General features: G+C 36.1%; 1 protein-coding gene across 1 annotated transcript in view; it reads right to left on the bottom strand.

Annotated features, from left to right (window-relative positions):
- The window catches only part of LOC150077254 (dyslexia-associated protein KIAA0319), a 281,532-nt gene that overhangs the window by 200,604 nt on the left and 61,079 nt on the right, over positions 1–19,849 (bottom strand). Inside the window, exon 6 of the mRNA XM_090386205.1 lies at positions 10,736–10,787. Coding sequence (XP_090242331.1) covers positions 10,736–10,787 — 52 coding nt within the window. The remainder of the gene's footprint in view (positions 1–10,735; positions 10,788–19,849) is intronic.

Here is a 19,849-nt window from a genome sequence, read left to right as displayed (position 1 = left end):
TTTAGTATATTTTAATGTATTTTATTGTTCTTAACCCAGTATATTTTAATGTATATTTTATATGTATATATTTTAGTTGTAAAGTTAAATATAATTTATTGTAAATACAGACAAATATAACTTATTATAAATACAGTTATCAAGATTCCAGTTTTTGTTTTCTTTGTGTTTTATTTCTACATAAGGTTGGTGAAAAACATTTAAAACTACAATAGTTACTGTATCCAATCCAACTGGTCAGAAAAGATCACCCTTAAAAAATTCATGCTGTGGCTTCAATATGACTGCATTCCTGTCTTCATTTTCCAAGGAACAGAAGTCAAGTTAACAGGTCTCTAATTACTCATTTCCTCCTTATTTACATTTAGTTTCAATAATTTCCCTTCCACTTTCTTCCCAGTTATCACAAAATCATACAGCCCCCTATTAGAATATGATGCACTGCTGCCATCCACATCCCTAAAAAAAATTCCTCATGTGTGAATGTTGATGCAAAATACCTATTGAGTTTATCAGCAACCTGTGAAGGATCATCAAAGTTAAACCATCCATATCTAATGCACCAATGTGATTCACCCCCTTCTTTCAGTGTTCACCTAAGTAAAGAAAGGTTTGCTGCTTTTTGTTGCATTCTTTGCCAGAGATAACTCATACTCTCATACCTCAGCTTATCCAACCTCCTTTGTGACTTGATTTTAGACTACTTTATATCTACCATAGATTTCTATATCACCTGATAATTTATATGCATACCATAGATTTTTCTTCTCTGTCATGAGTCTGATCAGTTCATCTGACATCCATTTAGGTCAAAGCTTGCAAAATATCTTTTAGTTGATATAAAATGCCTAGTAGCTTCTACAATTACTTCCTGAATGCTTCCCATTTAGAATTTGCTGTAACATCTTCAGTTGATCCCACTGCACAGAATTTAAAACTGTCCAAGACCACTGTAGTCACCTTTACAAAAGTAAAAATTCCTTCCCTTTGCCCTTGACAGTAGTTACACCTTTTTAAGTATATCCTACATCAATACTCTCTGATCACTGCCACCAGTGGGTCATTGCATGGAAAGTTGTATAAGGCAATGGTCAGGCCTCATTTTAGGAAAGATGTAGAGCTGCTGGAGTGAGTGCAGAGAAGGGCAACAAGATTAGTGAATGGAACAAAGGGTTGCTCTTACGAAGAAAGTCTTAAGTTTTGCAAATTACAGTATTTGGAGACTAGGCACCTGTGAGGTGATATGATTGAGGTGTATAAAGCCTTGAATGGTTTGAGCATGCCCAATGCTGATGGGATTCTTCCTCTTGCTCAGAATAATTACCTGAGAGGGCATAAATTCAAACTGAGGAGAGACAGTTGTGGGATAGATGTGTGGAAGTTTGCCTTTAGCCAGCGTGTGGTTGATTGCTGGAACAAACTTCCATCTGTCGTTGTAGAAGTTGATAGCTTAAATAGATTCAAGGCAAGACTAGACAAACATTTGGAGCGAGTGGATGGGTAAAATTAGAACGTTTTTTTTTTTTTTTTTGGCTGATGCTATACAAGGTGTCCCAAAAATACACGGCATAACTTCAGGAATGAGTTCCTCATATACAGACAATAAAAATATTTTATATCAACATAGTTCCAGAAATGCTTGGTTTCCGAGTTTTGAAGGTCTGTCTATGACACTTAACTGTTCACATCACCTTATAGTAATTGTTCAAAATGCCCACCTTCTGCCTGAATACAGGCCTCACATTGACGTTTCATGGACTCGTGAAGACGATGCCAAATTCCTGGCATGTTTTGTATTATCTCACAACCTGCCACAATTCGATTGCTTAGATTTTCCACATCAGCTACTGGAGTCGAATACACCAATGACTTTAAATGGCCCCACAAGAAGAAATCTAGTGGGTCTTGGTTGTCCTCTGTCGGCAGCATGAGGTGTAAAGGTCCCATGTTCACAAAGGTGGTGATGGATACCTTCAAACGTTTTCCTGTCTGGACATCTTCATTCTGGGAATCTTTCATGGTACAAACAACGAGCCTCCAGAGCACTGCCATCCGCCAAACTGTACACATCCGCTTGCTCCTGATTTGAGTACATGGTCGGAATGGAAAACCCCCATATTGTGTCAGTACCTTGTGATGAAGGAAATCACTTGGGGGAGATAAGACATTCCGGTTAATAACTCAGAAACCAAGTATTTCTGGAACTATGTTGATATAAAATATTTTTATTGTCTGCATATGAGGAACTCGTTCCTGAAATTATGGCATGTATTTTTGAGACACCCTGTATAAGTTTGCTTTCTTGCATCACGTGCCTTTACTAATGCTGCTGATAATCAGTTCAGGAGTATTGCTTTCTCTTGTTGCCTCCCTAACATGTTGGTGCATGGAGGAAGACTGTTTCAAGGACCAAAAACAGAGAAAATAATCATCCACTGTTTTCTGCTTCCCATCTGCTCCCTTCTTAGCAATCTTATTTCTATCCATACCTATATGTCTAATTAAGATATATGATATATCCAGGTACTTTCAGTTAAATAAAATTCTACAACAATGAAATTCTTATTTTATTTATTTTTTTTTTTTTATGAAAACCCCAAACACGAAAGGTATCAAAACCTATTGTACTTAGTACCATGCATGGGTTGAAGGAGAAGTATGGGGGGAGGGGGATGCCGGAAACTTGTGAAATCCCCAAAAAAATTAACAGTGGTAACAATTGTATGTATGCTTAGGTATAACTAATTAAATTTTTAGCTAAATATAAAAATAATCCATGTGATTAGGGTTCCTAAAAGAATTCCTTTACTACAATTTAAAGAGGGTTAGTGTCCTCTGTCGGCAGCATGAGGTGTAAAGGTCCCATGTTCACAAAGGTGGTGATGGATACCTTCAAACGTTTTCCTGTCTGGACATCTTCATTCTGGGAATCTTTCATGGTACAAACAACGAGCCTCCAGAGCACTGCCATCCGCCAAACTGTACATATCCGCTTGCTCCTGATTTGAGTACATGGTCGGAATGGAAAACCCCCAGATTGTGTCAGTACCTTGTGATGAAGGAAATCACTTGGGGCAGATAAGACATTCCGGTTAATAACTCAGAAACCAAGTATTTCTGGAACTATGTTGATATAAAATATTTTTATTGTCTGCATATGAGGAACTCGTTCCTGAAATTATGGCATGTATTTTTGAGACACCCTGTATAAGTTTGCTTTCTTGCATCACGTGCCTTTACTAATGCTGCTGATAATCAGTTCAGGAGTATTGCTTTCTCTTGTTGCCTCCCTAACATGTTGGTGCATGGAGGAAGACTGTTTCAAGGACCAAAAACAGAGAAAATAATCATCCACTGTTTTCTGCTTCCCATCTGCTCCCTTCTTAGCAATCTTATTTCTATCCATACCTATATGTCTAATTAAGATATATGATATATCCAGGTACTTTCAGTTAAATAAAATTCACCAACAATGAAATTCTTATTTTATTTATTTTTTTTTTTTATGAAAACCCCAAACACGAAAGGTATCAAAACCTATTGTACTTAGTACCATGCATGGGTTGAAGGAGAAGTATGGGGGGAGGGGGATGCCGGAAACTTGTGAAATCCCCAAAAAAATTAACAGTGGTAACAATTGTATGTATGCTTAGGTATAACTAATTAAATTTTTAGCTAAATATAAAAATAATCCATGTGATTAGGGTTCCTAAAAGAATTCCTTTACTACAATTTAAAGAGGGTTAGTTAAGCAAAAAAAAAAAAAAAAAAAACCTTTAAAACTTATTTGTGAGTTAGGAAGTTCCCACAAAAATTACAGAAGCAATGGTTGCATGGGAACCTATAATTATTCAAATATTTCATAAATACAAAAATAAGTTTATCTAAATGATTAGGGCACTTAACTATTCCTTTACTACGATTTGCAATGTAAAATAAGTAAAATAAAAAAATAAATAAATGATCACAAAAACTCAGAATTTCATGAGTTTACAACACTGGCAACCAAGACAGATAACCTTGCTCAGAGGATTATGAAACAACCTACAATAGTTTCTTATAACTTTCTGATGTCATTTTCCTTCTGATATCAGGTTAACTGTTTGGAGATTTTCAGTTCATGTTGTGCCAGATCACATGGTGTATTGTGCATTATCACTGCCCAAGTGATATGTTAATTGCTCTAAAACTTTTAAAGGTGTAAGTCATTCAACTAACTACAGAATGAACTGCACCGCATGCAAATTGAGAAACCTAGAATAACTCACAGAGACTGATATTAGGAGGAAATACATAATTAAGTTATGATAGCTGGCTGGAGTGAGCTTAATTGATTTGGATTACTGCCAAGACAATTTGGACAAAAAAAAAAAATATCAGTATTTAGTACACAGAACAGGTAACATGTCAATACATTAATATATGTTCAACATGTTAATGTATCAACACATTGAAATATATTCTAAATTCAGGTTGTCCCTTGCAAGATAAGATAACAGGCAACACTTCTCCCCTACCCAAACAATACACCATGCACACTGTTTCAAGTGTGCATGGAGTATTGTTTGGGCAGGGGAGAAGTGTTGCATGCACACTGTTTCAAGTGGGCATGGAGTATTGTTAGCCAAAACTCAGCATTAATGCAGAATTAACAAAATCTAGACCTATGTCTAGATTTTGTTAATTCTGCATTATCTATGTTCTTCACAGTATACTTCAGGCAGATATCCACCAGGTGAGTGAACACCTGCTGCACATAATTCTTATCCATAGCAGGACATGAAGCTCAACTGTTTGGTAACTCAGTGAAAAACCTACATTTTATATGGTGGCTGTATCAAATGGAGATGTGATACTTACCAGCTTGTGGCTGAATGCTTAATTGTTTGTATATTACAAGTTTGGAACTAATGCTTTAAACAATGTTAGAAAGTAAATTTGAACATATTATGTCATTGAACAATGACAGAAAAATTAACCAGAATATAGTAACTAAAGTATTCACCCAAAAGCAATTGTAATTGAATTAAATAAATAATAATAATAAAAAAAAAACATGTAAAAGAAGGTTCTTTTACAGATTTATTTTCTTTAATTTTGAGTTAAAAATCCATGTATTAGTTTAATTTTATTTTATAATGCAAGTAACACATTAACATCAGTTTTATTTAAAGCAATAATTTTTTTTTCCCCTTTACAGTTAAATCTTTATACAGTAAGATCCCCATATCCGTGGGGGATACGTTCCAAGACCTACTGTGGATGGCTGAAACTGCGGATATAAGGGAACACCTGCTGACCCCACATATAACGCAATTTTCTTGTACATACATACGTATAATAAAGTTTAATTGATAAATTAAACACACAGTAAGACATTACGAACATTAAATACAGTAATAACAAAGTACAGAAGACTCTCGATTTACCGCGACTGGATTAACCAGGACACTTCAAGACTCCAAATTTAAAAAAAAAAAAAATAATAAAAAAATCAACCAGAAATCATAAAATTCAAGTAATAACTAGAATAGGTATAAACATTTATTTTGCAAGTCATAAATAAGCGATAAGAACTGGCATTATAAGTCGTCATTGGGACCAAAAAAAAAAAAAAAGGACCAAATGTTTAATTTGATTTAGTGTGTTGCATTGATTGTTGTGTTCCGTCACACCGCAAAATGACAAATTTTGTTTCATTATTTATGTCAGGGAGGTTGGATTTTTTTTTTTTTTTAGAAATTGCGAAAATGATGGGCAAATGCAAGAGTTATGTGCTTTCAAATTAAACAAAAACTTGCAATTATTCAAAAGTTTGAAAATGGTGCATCCACTAAATCTCTAAAGAACCATTATAATGTTGGTGACCAAACCATATGCGACATTGTAAAAAATAAAGGGAAGCTATTCAATTTAAAATCAACTTCATAAAAAATAAAGGGAAGCATCGTATTGGACGCGAGTAGTACATGTTAAGTTTTTGGGTTTTTTTCCATGATTAGCCTTGGTAACTGAATCACCGGATACGGGGGGCACAACTGTACTACATTTTAAAAAAATTCTGAGACTTTAATTTCCAAAATAATATTTTTTTGTTTACCAGAAGTAATCAAAAGATTAAAAACTTAAAATATGTACAAATGGAATGCTGTACATATTTTAAATCTTGTATGTTCGTGTGGAATTCTGTGCCCTTTTGTGCAGTGTGTAACACAGTTTGCATGACATCCAGCTCCACGTTCACAGCAAAAGCTTTATTGGAAAATTATGATTGGTGCTGTGTTCCCATATTATAAATATAGATATGGAAGCACGCACTGTCATACCCTTCACTCATTTGTTTCATGAATTTTTAAATGATTTTTTTAATCATTTGATATAGACATATATTTAATTGTATTAAATATGAATTCAAATCAAAATTCATATACTTTAACTGTGTCAAATCAAAATTCATATACTTTAACTGTGTCTGATTTCAAACATGGAATGACATTTTGCTCTCACTGAAGACCAAGCACCAAGTCCTTGGCACTCAGTGAGATGGTGGTTGTTCAAACATTCCCGGTCAGCAATTTGAACAGTTTTTCAGTTGGCTGTTTGAACATTCTTGGTCAGCCGTTAGATACTGATATCTAAATATCAGTATCTAACGGCTGACCGTTATCAAGCAGTCCCAGTATTTTCTCTAACTGGTTGAATTTCTTTACAGTGATCTTTTTAATGTCCCATATGTAATAACATCCTATATATGGTTGTTCCCAGCCAATTTCTCATTAACCTAATGCTATTTTATGAATGATCGATATAATGCCCTTCTGATATAACAACAGTTTTTCTCATTCCCCTGGGGGATCATTATACAGAGCTTCAACTATATAACAAGCGAGCTCCTGATACCCACATTCCCTCCACCCCTACGCAGTTATGTTTCGTGGTAAATTTTTCCAGCCTGCTACACTTGACAGTAATGGAAAAATTTTACCAACTGCATAAATGTTAGGTTTCCTCTTATGGGTTGAAAAAAAATTGTCACTCTTAATTGTGATCACTTTGCCATTAGTAAAAACTTGGCATTTCAGTTTGCAGCCTAGTACTGAGGGCAATAGGTAGTGAAATATAGCTGTAACATACGGAGGCAATGCCAACCCCAATAGTAGGAATGAAGTATGCTAGACTTTCACATGTAAAACAGATCTGATACAGAGAAAAAAAAAAGAAAGTTATATGCTATCCAGAAATTTTTGAATAACAATCCTGCAAACTTTGTCATTGCCAAGATTGGCCATTCACAAGTTTATTAAAGATGCAATAGGATAAATTTGAAAATTGTCAGTTTTAGATTCATACTGTTCAAATGAACTAACATTACAATGCAGACTGAGTGCACAATGAAAAATCTCATTAACAAACAACTGACCAACTGACCTGAGACTGATCAATTGAACTACAGAACGAAAAATAACCCATAAAAGTTCCTCACATCATTGACAGGATTTTAACCGAGGCCTTTTCCACCGGGGGTGGGGAGAAATGCAATTATAACCAGTGGTGAGCTATAGTGGGCTCGCATGGGCTCATGAGAGCCCATTGTTATTTTTTTTTTTTTGAAAATTTGCGAGCCCATTGTTGAGATGATCATTTATTTTACAAATGAAATCCTGAATGCAATTATTGAGTATCCAGAGCCGAAACTACGGTGGGGTGAGCGGGACCCCATCCCCAGCATTTTAATGGTGCAATCAATCAGTTATGTATTTTAAAATTGCTTCATTTTTGATTTAATTACAGTCAGATCTCTGTTTAACCAACTTCTTTATAGCGAATTTTTTAAAATTCCTCCTGGTAATTACATTTAAAATAATTTCCGTTGAAGAAGAAAATTTCCATATAACGACGGATTACGAGAGACAACTTTGTATGCATTGTTCCCACCACTGGTCTTTAGGCAATTAGAAAGTGAGAATTAAGGGTGAAAGGGATTACCGTTTCATAATGTTAGTGGTGTCACTAAAACCTATGCAGTCACATACCGAGAAGTCGCACTAGTCAATATGCTTTCCATAGCCAGTCAGAGGATTAAGAAGATTCTCGACACGGATTATAGCCTCTGGTCAACCTGCGTTGTGGTTCCACTTTACTCCAAAAGACGTCATATGTTTTTCGGAGAAGTGAGTGATCCACGATTCCAGTAAATTTCTCCTGTCTATGTTTATATGGTCACAATAGCTGAATATCCATGTGATTCCGACATTTTGCATAATATTCAAAGAACTAGTGACAGTAGCAACGTAGAGGGGAGTGGGGAGATTGAGGCAACTAAGATATTATATAAACTTTACGAAGATGAAATGTTGATGGATTTTGAAATTTCATCGAGGCTTTCACTGTGTAGAAAATGTTGTAAAATATAATGGCATGCAGGCAATAATTAAAAAAAAAAACAAAAAACTGCACATTATATCATCAATCTCCAAAAAACCAGCGTGAATTAAGGATGATTGCTAAAGAACTTGATATGTAAACTATAAAGATCGGTCATGTATTCGGGCTGCAATGAGCAGCTTGTAGCTTGCAGATGGTAGTTGCGGGTTAAGGGAATTATCCTGCATTGTGCAAACATTTTGAATCAGAAGTTAAATATTCAGGATTATTTAATTGACTTTTAAATCTAGAATTTCTTAACCATTTTGCACTAGTGATCAACATCCTGCAGGAGCACTTACCTTTCAGAAGCTTTACAGATTCACTATGGTAAAAGCAGATAAATTAATTATTCAAACTATCAATGCTGTTGATAATTTGAAAAATTCTGAAGGAAATTATGAAGCTAAAATTGAGAGCATGTTGAAATAGAAAAAATTTGAAGGAATCAAAAGTAAGAACATATTTAAAAAATTACCTTGTGACAGGTTATTAAATGCATTGTTTTATCCTTAAAGGAGAAGTTATTAATGCAATAGAGTGATTTTAAATTAAATAAAGAAAATAATCATACCATTGAAATAAATTTTAAACATATGCTACCGGAAATTGTGGAATATGAAAGAACTTTTGTCTCGGTGGCAAGACGGTGAAAACCGAATAAAAAATTTTTTTCCGATAAAATATGAAATAAAAATTAATGATTTTAGAGATTTTGTCGAAGACAGGTTAAAATCGAATGAAATTCCCTTTTCAATTAATAAAACCAGAAATATCATTCAAACCATTGCGATTAGCAGTGGTTAAAGATATTTCTGGTATCTTTCAAACCACTGAAAGCTGAGCGAATATCTTTCAGATATTCGCTCAGCTTTCAGCGCAATGAATAATATTGTGTGAATGAATAAATAATGTTGGCAATTAAACACGTTGCAGATTATGATGAACATACAACTAAGTGGAAAACCATTGCTTCAATTTGACCTGGATTGTTATGTCAAATCATTCCTCTGTAATCATCGCTCAGCTATTGAGCAAAGCTCGACAACAAATATTAATAAAGAAGCGAATAAATTTTTCTTGAATATTTGTGTAATAATTTTTTTTCATGTAATCTGTGATTTGTGTATCTTTTATAGAATAGTTTGTTTTTTATGTAATATTTTTTATATTGTGGAATGTTTTGTGATAATTTTTGTTATGTGTGATATGGGAAATATTTAGTGTTATTTTTTTATTTGCAATATTAAAATTTTAACATGAAAAAAATGTATCCATTATATTTTCCTATTTGTAAAAAAAAAGAATAAAAGTTGTGCGTCTGCCGAGCACGCGTGGTAGATAGTTTATGTGAAACATCCTTCGCGTTTCTTTTAGATATTTTGATTTGTATATATTGATTACGAAATAAAAGAGCTTTTGTAAATATTTTATTGATCATTCACAAATTTCCATAATTTCTGGAAGACAAGATACAATGGATTTATGATAACTATAGTAAGAGATGTATACTTGCTACTGCAACATATCTAAATGTCTCTGAAAACAGCATCAATTGAGGTACCCAACCTTAGTTGAAACAACATATGCAGCTGTTCGGGGCACCGAACAGCTAACAACGGAATGTTATGTGTCCTGAACAGCTGTGTATGTGAAAATGTTAGATAAAAAAATAAATTGTTGACAAATCTTTTTATTGTTGCAGTCATATGACAAATACTTGAAATCATACTTACTGCAGTAGTAACTGCAGGAAGTATGATTGTGATGTCATACTATTAAAAAAATCTAAAAAGTTAGAACTCCAGATATCGTACTGGTCACAAAAAATGCATCACGTGCTCTAATCATACTACTAGTGAGTGCTCCACACGACTAGTAGAGTGAGTGTGGGAAGCACCTCTGGCAGACGCCGCAGATGACGTCACTTCAGTGACTGATCACATTTACTTGGTAGGTATTCCCCCCCCAAAGGATGTTTCACATCAAAAAGTCAGCAAAAGTGTGAGCCCATTGTTAAAATATTCACAGCTCACCACTGATTATAACCACTGTGCTACCTGCACAGATGACTAATTGCATATCAGGAAGCTGTTGGAGAGAAGTTTGCCATAGTTTTCATAGCTAGCCAAGCATAGTTGGTAGCTATGTTGCTATGCTACTAAAATTAAAATTTGATTTAAAAATCTTTTCTAGAGGATTCCAACTCAAAAAGTGGGGAAAAAAAATTTACATACAAGGTTACATTTCCACATTTTAAAATATTCTGAAAATTTTTAAACACTTATTGCTGAATTTCATAACTGCTTACGTTTCAGACTTGAAATTTCCCTGTTCACTCAATTCATCATGTGAATGTAAATCTGAAAGAAACACAAGAGATATTTTAAAAAAATTAAGATCAACTTCTCATAAAATGAAATAACAATGCATTTAATGTAAGTAACACATAATAAACTGTATTAATTTGTTGACAGAATCCAATAATCTGATATCTGGGTGTCTCCACTTGTAGGCAAATAAAATAGCATCTAATAGGCTGGATCATATTAGATGCTCATGTCAGACAGACTTGCAAGACCTATAATCACAGACCTATAAGAGAAGCTACAGTGCATCAGCATAGCCATATCATGTGTATCAGTGACCCTGCTAAAGGTACGATCATAGGTGTTTCGTGTGCTACCATCATTACAGGTAGTATTAGAGTTCATGTATGTATTGACAGGAGCAGTGTCTAGAGCAGCCTTTCTCAACCTTTTTACCCTGGAGGAACCCTTGAAATAATTTTCAGGTCTCAGGTTTCAGGTCCTTGCATAAAAATTATATCTACAGCTCATGGTATGCTAGTGTGATCAGTTAAGTTGTAGATATAATAATCCAATAATAATTGTCAATGCTCTTTTGAGTAGAGAATGATATTTTTCTGTTGATCTGTTTATTTTGGCCAACTTACTAGCCTACTCTTTTTGTGTGATTCCCCCACCCCACAAAAGATATCATTGCCACATTGGACCGTTTGTGTTTGTAAAACACAAATGCTAATAAAATATTAAACAGAAGGGAATAATAAATAACTATAAATAACTATTTGCAACGTTTACAACAACAGCAGGTGGGGAAGGTATTCGGAAGGGAGCGGCTGAAGTAATCAGCCTACCGTCCTCCCTTCTGTGCAATACAGCGCTCACCAATTATCAATGGCCTCCCCAATCTTGCGTGAAAAAATTGAGAATGAACTCAACAAAATTAACAGTGACACTGCGCACTGCCATATGAGGCTGTCTGCGCAGTAGCACAGTGGTATCATCAACATCCTCCCCACATCAGGTGGAAAAGGCCCAGGTTCGAATCCCATCGATGATGCGAGGAACTTTTATGGGCTTTTTGCACTCCATAGTTAAGTTAGTCTGTCTCAGGTGTGGATAGCAAGGACTTTCCCCCAGAAATTGTATTATTTTAGTCCAGCAAAAAGAGTCAAATTGACCAGAGAACAGACAATACATATATGGGTATATGAAATAAATTTCTAGGTGACCCTAATGTCATTGTTTGTTTTGGTTTTTGGTTTGGTTTGCCATACGGGGCTAAAAGTCCTCTAACGAAATTGCTAATGGGGCTGCTCGGTCACTGTCCATCGCTGCAAGCACTGGCATCACGTGGCACACTAAGTTCAAAAAAATGTTTATTTTTTTTTCAAATCATGACTCTTGTGGAACCCTAGGGTTCTGCAGACCCCTGGTCTAGTGCCTTCAATTAGTGACTACTGCAAGCTAAAACCAGAAGAACAAATCCAGCTAGAAGATGATTTTTTGTGCACTGCGCACACAAAAATCAGGAGGCAATCATTCTGGACAATAATCAAACCTTCACCAAAGGATGGCAAGAATCCATTTCTAATAGCACAGCATGGATGGAGCTTATGAAAAATGGGTCTATGCAGCTATGTGGCAACACACAAGCCTCTCATTCTCAGAAGAAGACAAATCAGTTTTCAGCTGTGTTGAGAATGGTGATAATAGTCAGAAGAGCACTCCTGCCATTCCCAAATATGAAATGTGTCAGATGAATCATGGTTCACATTTAGCAATAGTGGACACAAGGGTATGGAGGAAACCACACAACAGTGAATCATGAATGCATCCTGCTCTCAGTGCAAGCCACTGGCAGTGGTGTTCTCATGTGTAGACTGTTTTTGTGGTACAGTATGGATCATTTTCTTATTCTGGAGAATACTGCCATCTGTAAGGATGCAACTGAACATTCCTGTGGCATGGGTTCATCCGATAATGCTCACATTTTACCCAAATGGTGAAAGGCCACTAAAGTTTCATAAAAACTCAGTAATACATCGTTGGCAGGACAACATGCAATATTTCCCATACAGCACATGTCCATTTCCACAGCATGCTACTGTTCCTGTTCATGAATTTTAGCTGCTCACAAACAAATCTCAATTTTGTGCTTCCTCCTTGATTGTCAGCATACGTGGATCTGTAGGCAAACTTGTGGCATCTACTGTGTTTAAGAAGAGCTTGCATTCTGAAGCTGCTTCTTCGTGGTACAAGAAGGGAACTCTTGTGGCTCTCATACTGACATCTTGTTATACTCAAAGTTCAAGAGCCACAATTCTCTTGAACAATACCTTCTACAGTGGCAATTACCTGCTGTGCTAGTCATCTGTCAATCACTTCAGAATTCCAGTTTAGGTATGAGAAGACATTCCTTTTCACAAAAAAAACAATGAAACAGGATGTAAATGGGAACATACATGACACATTACAGTGTATGAAACATACAAAAATTCTGCTGGTGGAGGGAGCTTATCATAAATCTTCCTTCAGAACCCTCTCTCACTCATGCATACTTTGGTGGGAAGCACCCAAATCAGAGCCTCCTCCAAATATTAGGTTCATTTCAAGCATTCCATAACCATCTCAATTAGTTTTTCCTCACATTTCAACGATCTTATACATACTATTAACTTTTTTTAATTTCCAGAATGTTTCACATTTGATATTCCTTCTCTCTGTCCAAACAATCTATCTTGTCTTTCTTAAATGCTTATTTTCCACTCTGTTAGCAACATTATTTTGGCTCTAAAGAGTACTACAGATGTTTTAATTTTCATCAATGTACAGTGATGAAAAACCAAACATCATTAAAATATTAAAAACAGTTTAACTTTCTATGAATGTACAGTGACATGTTATGGCTGATCAGGCATAACATGTCACTGTACATTGATGGAAAGCACTTTGTGTATTCATAATCCACAAACTGCCATGAAAAATGCACAACCTAATTGTTGGTTGCCACATGCCACTATCACAGAAACAATGACACTAAGCTCCTCTTTCTACAGGGTGGCTGTCCTGGAGTACAAAATAATCTTTTAAAACTTTTTTTTTTTTTTTTTATGTTCCTTAGAAGATACATGCAAGAGCATGACAAGCACCGCATGTTGGAAATCATGCTGGAATAATTCTATTCCAACATGATTTCCAATAGTGTAACCCTTATTTCATTTGTATTATAAATCTGATCAGCCTTCAGTTTCTTTTCCACCAGAAACTTCTAGAATTGAAAATGAAAAGTACCAGCAGATGAAATACTACCAGGCAATTTCCTAATATATCATATCATTGGCTATCCACCCATCTGAGTAGCTAACTAAACGTTAACCATTAACTTGTTTCCTAACCCTAAGGTTTGTTTATGGAAGTATTAACCTGGTGAATACACATGGGATCAGAGATGATGTTTCATCAAATCATTCTTGGTTGACTTATAGACGCTCAGCAACCTCTAACTTTTATAGATTTTTCTTGCTCTTTCAAGTTCGACTTACATCATCACTATCATATTTTGTACAAACTTCCTGAACTTAAAATTTCTTTTTAATAGTGAACTGTGTTCTTCAATTAGCCAAAATTTTTAAAGCTCAAACAGTTTGCATCATGAATCATAATCTCTAAGCAAATTGGTGATGGATTTTCCCTTTTAAAATCTGTCTATTTACTTGAGTTTTGTTTTGCAGCATTTTCTTTCAACCTGAGGAGTAAGGCTCACACAATTAATATCACTTAATACTCATAATTTTGAGGACAGCACACTGTTACAATTAATAGCTGCTACTAAAAAAAACACGCCCTTTGTGCAAGGTATACCTTAAAAAAATAGAAATTAAATAAGCAGACTCGCGTGAACAAGCAAATGCAATTCCATTATACATAATATAAGACAATATACTACTGAATTTCGGAATAAAAAGCAGCCTTACAAAAATAAGTGCAGTAATTGTATTTAGGTAGTTCTATGAAATTTGCTATTCATCTGTGATATAAGTGAAATTATACTCACACATACAGTAAGGAACAACAGAAGAATGTTTCTTACCTCCTTATAGAAGAAAAGAGTAAATAAGCTGTTTTTAATCTTAAAAAGGGATAGAAAATAACGTGTTTTTTTTTTTTTTTGTTTTTTTTTTAATAAATATAGTTAAATGATTTTAACTATCCAGAAATATTATTTCAGTATTCTGGATGGCTGGAGAGCTTCATGTGAGAATGTACAATTACCTCTAGGATTTTTCACTTTTCCACTCAATGAATCTGATTAGTATAATAAGCAATTGTGCAGAGAAATAGAGTAGACTTGTAAATCCGAATGTCTTATAATGGGGGATTTTAACTTTCCAGATACTGACTGGAATTTGTGGGTTGGTCACTCACACACTAGCAAGACTTCTTTGGATTTATTGGATGACTGTTTTCTACAGCAACATGTTCGAGGGGCATTTTGTTATTTGTTATTTGTTTTAGGAGCATTAGCAACTAAGGCCATATTGCACCGGGATATGCGGTGGTCATTCCCTGACCTTTCCGCATCCTCCGTATTTGGTAGTCACGGGCTCGAACACCGGTCTATCAAGAAGCGTGTGCTACGCACTGGTGCTCCTGCCCAACTGGCTACGGAGGCGCCCGTTCGAGGGGCAACCAGAGGAGGTAATACTCTTGATCTGATTATCAGCAGTGATGATGCATGCATTAGGAATTTGCAGATAAAGAAACCACTAGGAGACAGTGATCACAGTGTACTGATGTTGGATTTACTTAAAGATGTAACTACCATCAAGGCTAAAGGGAAGGGCTTTTGCTTTCGTAAAGGTGACTACAGAGATCTCAGACAGTTTTTTCATTCAGTACAGTCGAATCAACTGATGACATTACCAACATTGAATTCTAAATGGGAAGACTTCAGGGACTTAATCTTGGAGGCTACTACGCATTTCATCCCAACTAAGAAATACTGTTCAAGGTTCAGGTCTGACTGGATGTCGGATGAATTAATGAGGCTCATGGCAGGGAATAAAAATGTATGGGATGGATATAAATCATCAAGTGACACAAACCTATGGCAGATATAAGCTTGTCGGTAATCAAGTCACAAAGGAGGTTAGGCTGGGTAAGGCAGATTATGAGAAATCTTTGGCAAAGTATGCAAATATTAGGAAAGAAAATAAAGAAAAACAGCAAAAGTTCTTTACTTATGTAAACTCTAGAAGGAAAGAGATGAATCAGATTGGTCCACTTAACATAGATGGTTCGATTACTGATGATCTTGCTCAGGTAGCTGATAAACTGAATGAGTATTTTGCATCTACATTCACATATGAGGAGTTATTCAATGAGGGGAATGCCAGAAGTTTATCAAACTCTAACAGGGAGCTAAGTGATTTTGTAATAACTGGGAACAAAGTGGAGGAGAAATTGTTGAAGTGAAACATAAAGAAGGCAACTGAGGTGAATGGGATCTATTCAGTTATCTTAAAGGAGGCAGCAAAAAAAGTAGGCAAGCCCTTAGCCATAATTATGAGAGCTTCCTTAGATTCAGGACAGGTCCCCGTGGACTGGAGATGTGCAAATGTATCCCCAATTCACAAAGAGGTTCAAAAGGTGACACAAGTAAAACTATAGACCTGTTAGTTTAGCTGGTGTTCCGGGGAAAATAATGGAGTCACTGGTTAAAGAAGCATTGCAGGATCATCCAGCAAGACTGCAGTAATAATTAAGACACAGCATGGGTTCGTTAAAGGGAGGTCTTGTCTGACCAATTTGATTGGATACTATGATGTGGTCACAAAGGAACTGTATGTCAAAAATAATTTTGATAGCATATATATTTGGATTTCAGGAAAGATTTTGATACTGTTGCAAATGAAGACTGCTGTACAAATTGGAGCGGTATAACATTAAGGATAAATTGCTACAATGAATAAAGGGATGGTTGAGTGGGAGATGACAGAGAGTGGATGCTGCTCTTCATGGACAAATGTTATTAGTGGAGTTCCCCAGGGTTTAATGCTGGGCCCATTGTTGTTTTGTGTATTCATCAATGACATTGATGAAGGTATATCAGGATTAATGTCCAAGTTTGCAGATGATACAAAGGTTAGCAGGGTTGCTAACAACAGAAAAGACAGTCATCATCAGCCATTTTCAATCCACTGCAGGATGAAGGCCTCTCCAGCAACTTTCCAGTTCCTTCTGTTTTGAGCACTGGCCTTCCATTTACTACCCAAAAACTCATGAATTTCATCTATCCATCTCCGCCTTTGTCTTCCAGGTTTCCTTCTAGCTCCTCTTGGGTACCATTCTGCTATTTTCTTAGTCCATCTGTCATCATGTCTTCGAGCTATGTGTCCTGCCCAAGACCATTTTAGTTCTTTAGTTTTGATAAGAATGTCCTTTACTTGAGTTTGCTGCCTAATCCACGTGTTTCTCTTCTTATCTAACAGTCTGATTCCCAATATAATTCGTTCCATTCTTCGCTGTGTAGTTCTCAGCTTCTCTTCCATTCTTTTGATGAGTGCCCAAGTTTCACTTCCATAAGTCATGGTGGGGAGTATACATTGATTCATTATTTTACGTTTCAGACAAACTGGGATATTGCTCTTCAGTATGTGACTATATTTCCTGAATGCTATACATCCAAAATTTATTCTTCTCTTGACTTCCAGCCATTTATCATTATTACAGCTAATAACTTGTCCCAGATAGTATATGACTCCACCTTTTCAATTACTGCTCCTTCAATCATTATTTCCCTTTCCGTGGCATACTTGTTCATCATTACTTTTGTTTTAGCCATATTCATCTTTAGTCCAAAATCCTTACTAACTGTGCATAACTGATTAAGATTTTCCTCTAATTCTTTGGGATCGTGGCTTATAACCACAATGTCATCTGCAAATCGTAAATGGTTTAGGTACTCTCCGTTCACATTGACTCCTTTCTGCGACCAGTCTAATCTTCTGAAAGCTTCCTCAAGTGCAGCAGTAAACAGCTTCGGAGATATTGTGTCTCCTTGTCGAACTCCTTTCTCGATTTTAAATTTGCTACTGTCTTCGTCTAGTCTAATAAAGGAGGTAGCACTCTCATATATTTTCTTCAAAATCATAATATATGGGGTATCTATGCCTTGTCTTTCCAGTGCCTGAAAAGACAGTATGCTACTCCAACTGGATCTAGATAAGTTGGGAAAATGGGCTGAGAAGTGGTAACTGAAGTTTAACATTGACAAATGCAAAGTATTGCATATGGGTAACAATAACCCAAGAGAAACATATGGGGTATCTATGCCTTGTCTTTCCAGTGGGGTATCTATGCCTTGTCTTTCCAGTGCCCAAAAAGACAGTATGCTACTCCAACTGGATCTAGATAAGTTGGGAAAATGGGCTGAGAAGTGGTAACTGAAGTTTAACATTGACAAATGCAAAGTATTGCATATGGGTAACAATAACCCAAGAGAAACATACCAACTGTGTGGCACTACACTCAGGGAAGAGGAAAGTGAAAACAACCCGGAGGTAATTGTGCAGTCAAATATGAAGTTCGTGAACAGTGCAGACTGGCTGCCAGGGCAGGTCATGGAGTTTTGTCAATGATATATAGGAATTTTGCTAGCTGGGACAGGGAGGTGATAATCCCGTTGTACAAGGCAATGGTCAGGCTATACCTAGTACTGTGTACAGGTCTGGAGGCTTCATTTTAGGAAGGATGTAGAGTTGCTAGACGAGTACAAAGAAGGGCAACAAGATTGGTGAGGGGAATAAAGGGGTGCTCTTACCAAGAAAGCTTAAGTTCTGCAAATTGCAGTGTTTAGAGACTAGGCACCCGAGAGGTGATCTGATTGAGGTGTATAAGGCTTTGAATGGGTTGAGCAAGCTGAATGCTGATGGGATTCTTCCTCTTGCTCAGATTAAGAATCTGAGGGAGTACAGATTCAAATTGAGGAAAGAGTTGTAGAATAGATGTGTGGAAATTTGCCTTTAGCCAGCAGGTGGTTGATTGGTGGAACAGACTTCCATCTTTTGTTGTGGAAGTTGATAGCCTAAATAAATTTAAGGCCTGTGCTGGACAGGCATTTGAATGAATGGAAGGTTTTTTTATTTTTTTGGCTGATGCTGCATAAGCTTGCTTTCTTGCATTATATGCCTCTACTAATGCTAATAAGCATTTATCTGATGATACTGGTCTAAGTAATGCTTGCATATACCTCAAGAGTTCTTGTTTGTTTCTGCTGTTTGTTTGTTTATTTGGTTTTTAGGAGCATTAGCAACTAAGGCCATATTGCTCCGGGATATGTGGTGGTCATTCCCTGACCTTTCCGCATCCTCCGTATTTGGTGGTGACGGGCTCGAACCATGGTCTAATCAAGAAGCGTGTGCTACGCACTGCAGCTCCTTCCCACCTGGCTACAGAGGCGGCGTTTGTTTCTGCACCAAATCATAATAGCAAGATGTTCTGAGTGCATAAATGTTTCAAATAAGCGGGTAATTAATGCCAGGGAAGCAAGGTTAAATAACTTCAAAGCGTGTCCAGGTAGTTGACACACTTGCAAACAATTAAGACTTAGTGTCAAGGACACTAAATATATTTTTCCACTTGTTCTCAAAACCTGTGTTCCTGAACTTACTCCTGTTCAGTGTTGTTGCTTTTTTTTTTTTTTTTTTTTTTTAAACTTTCTTATTCCAAAGATGTTTTTCCTTCTGCTTGGAAATTTGCTCATATCTAGCCAGTTCCTAAAAAGAGTGACAAATTACTCCCATTCAGTAACATCCCATTGCAATTACTCTATTACTCTATGCTTACTCTATTACTCTATTATCCACTACTCTTTCTAAAATAATGGAGAAATCAATTAACCACCAACTCTTAAAACAATCTAGAAACCTTCAATATTATCAACGATTGGCAGTATGGATTCCATCATGATTCCAGTATGTTGATCCACTGGATTCCAGTATGTTGATCCACTGATGATATTCTGGCTTATGTCACCCACCTATGAACAAATTCAAAGGAAAAGTTTGGCAAAACTCAAGCAGTTTCTCTTGACATTTAAAAGGCTTTTAATCATG

The sequence above is a fragment of the Mastigoproctus giganteus genome, chromosome 12 (assembly GCF_048544385.1).
Source record: "Mastigoproctus giganteus isolate SK-2022 chromosome 12, ASM4854438v1, whole genome shotgun sequence".
NCBI lineage: Eukaryota > Metazoa > Arthropoda > Arachnida > Uropygi > Thelyphonidae > Mastigoproctus > Mastigoproctus giganteus.
The sequence above is the reverse complement of the archived record's forward strand: the minus strand, read 5'-3'. Positions and strand labels throughout refer to the sequence as shown.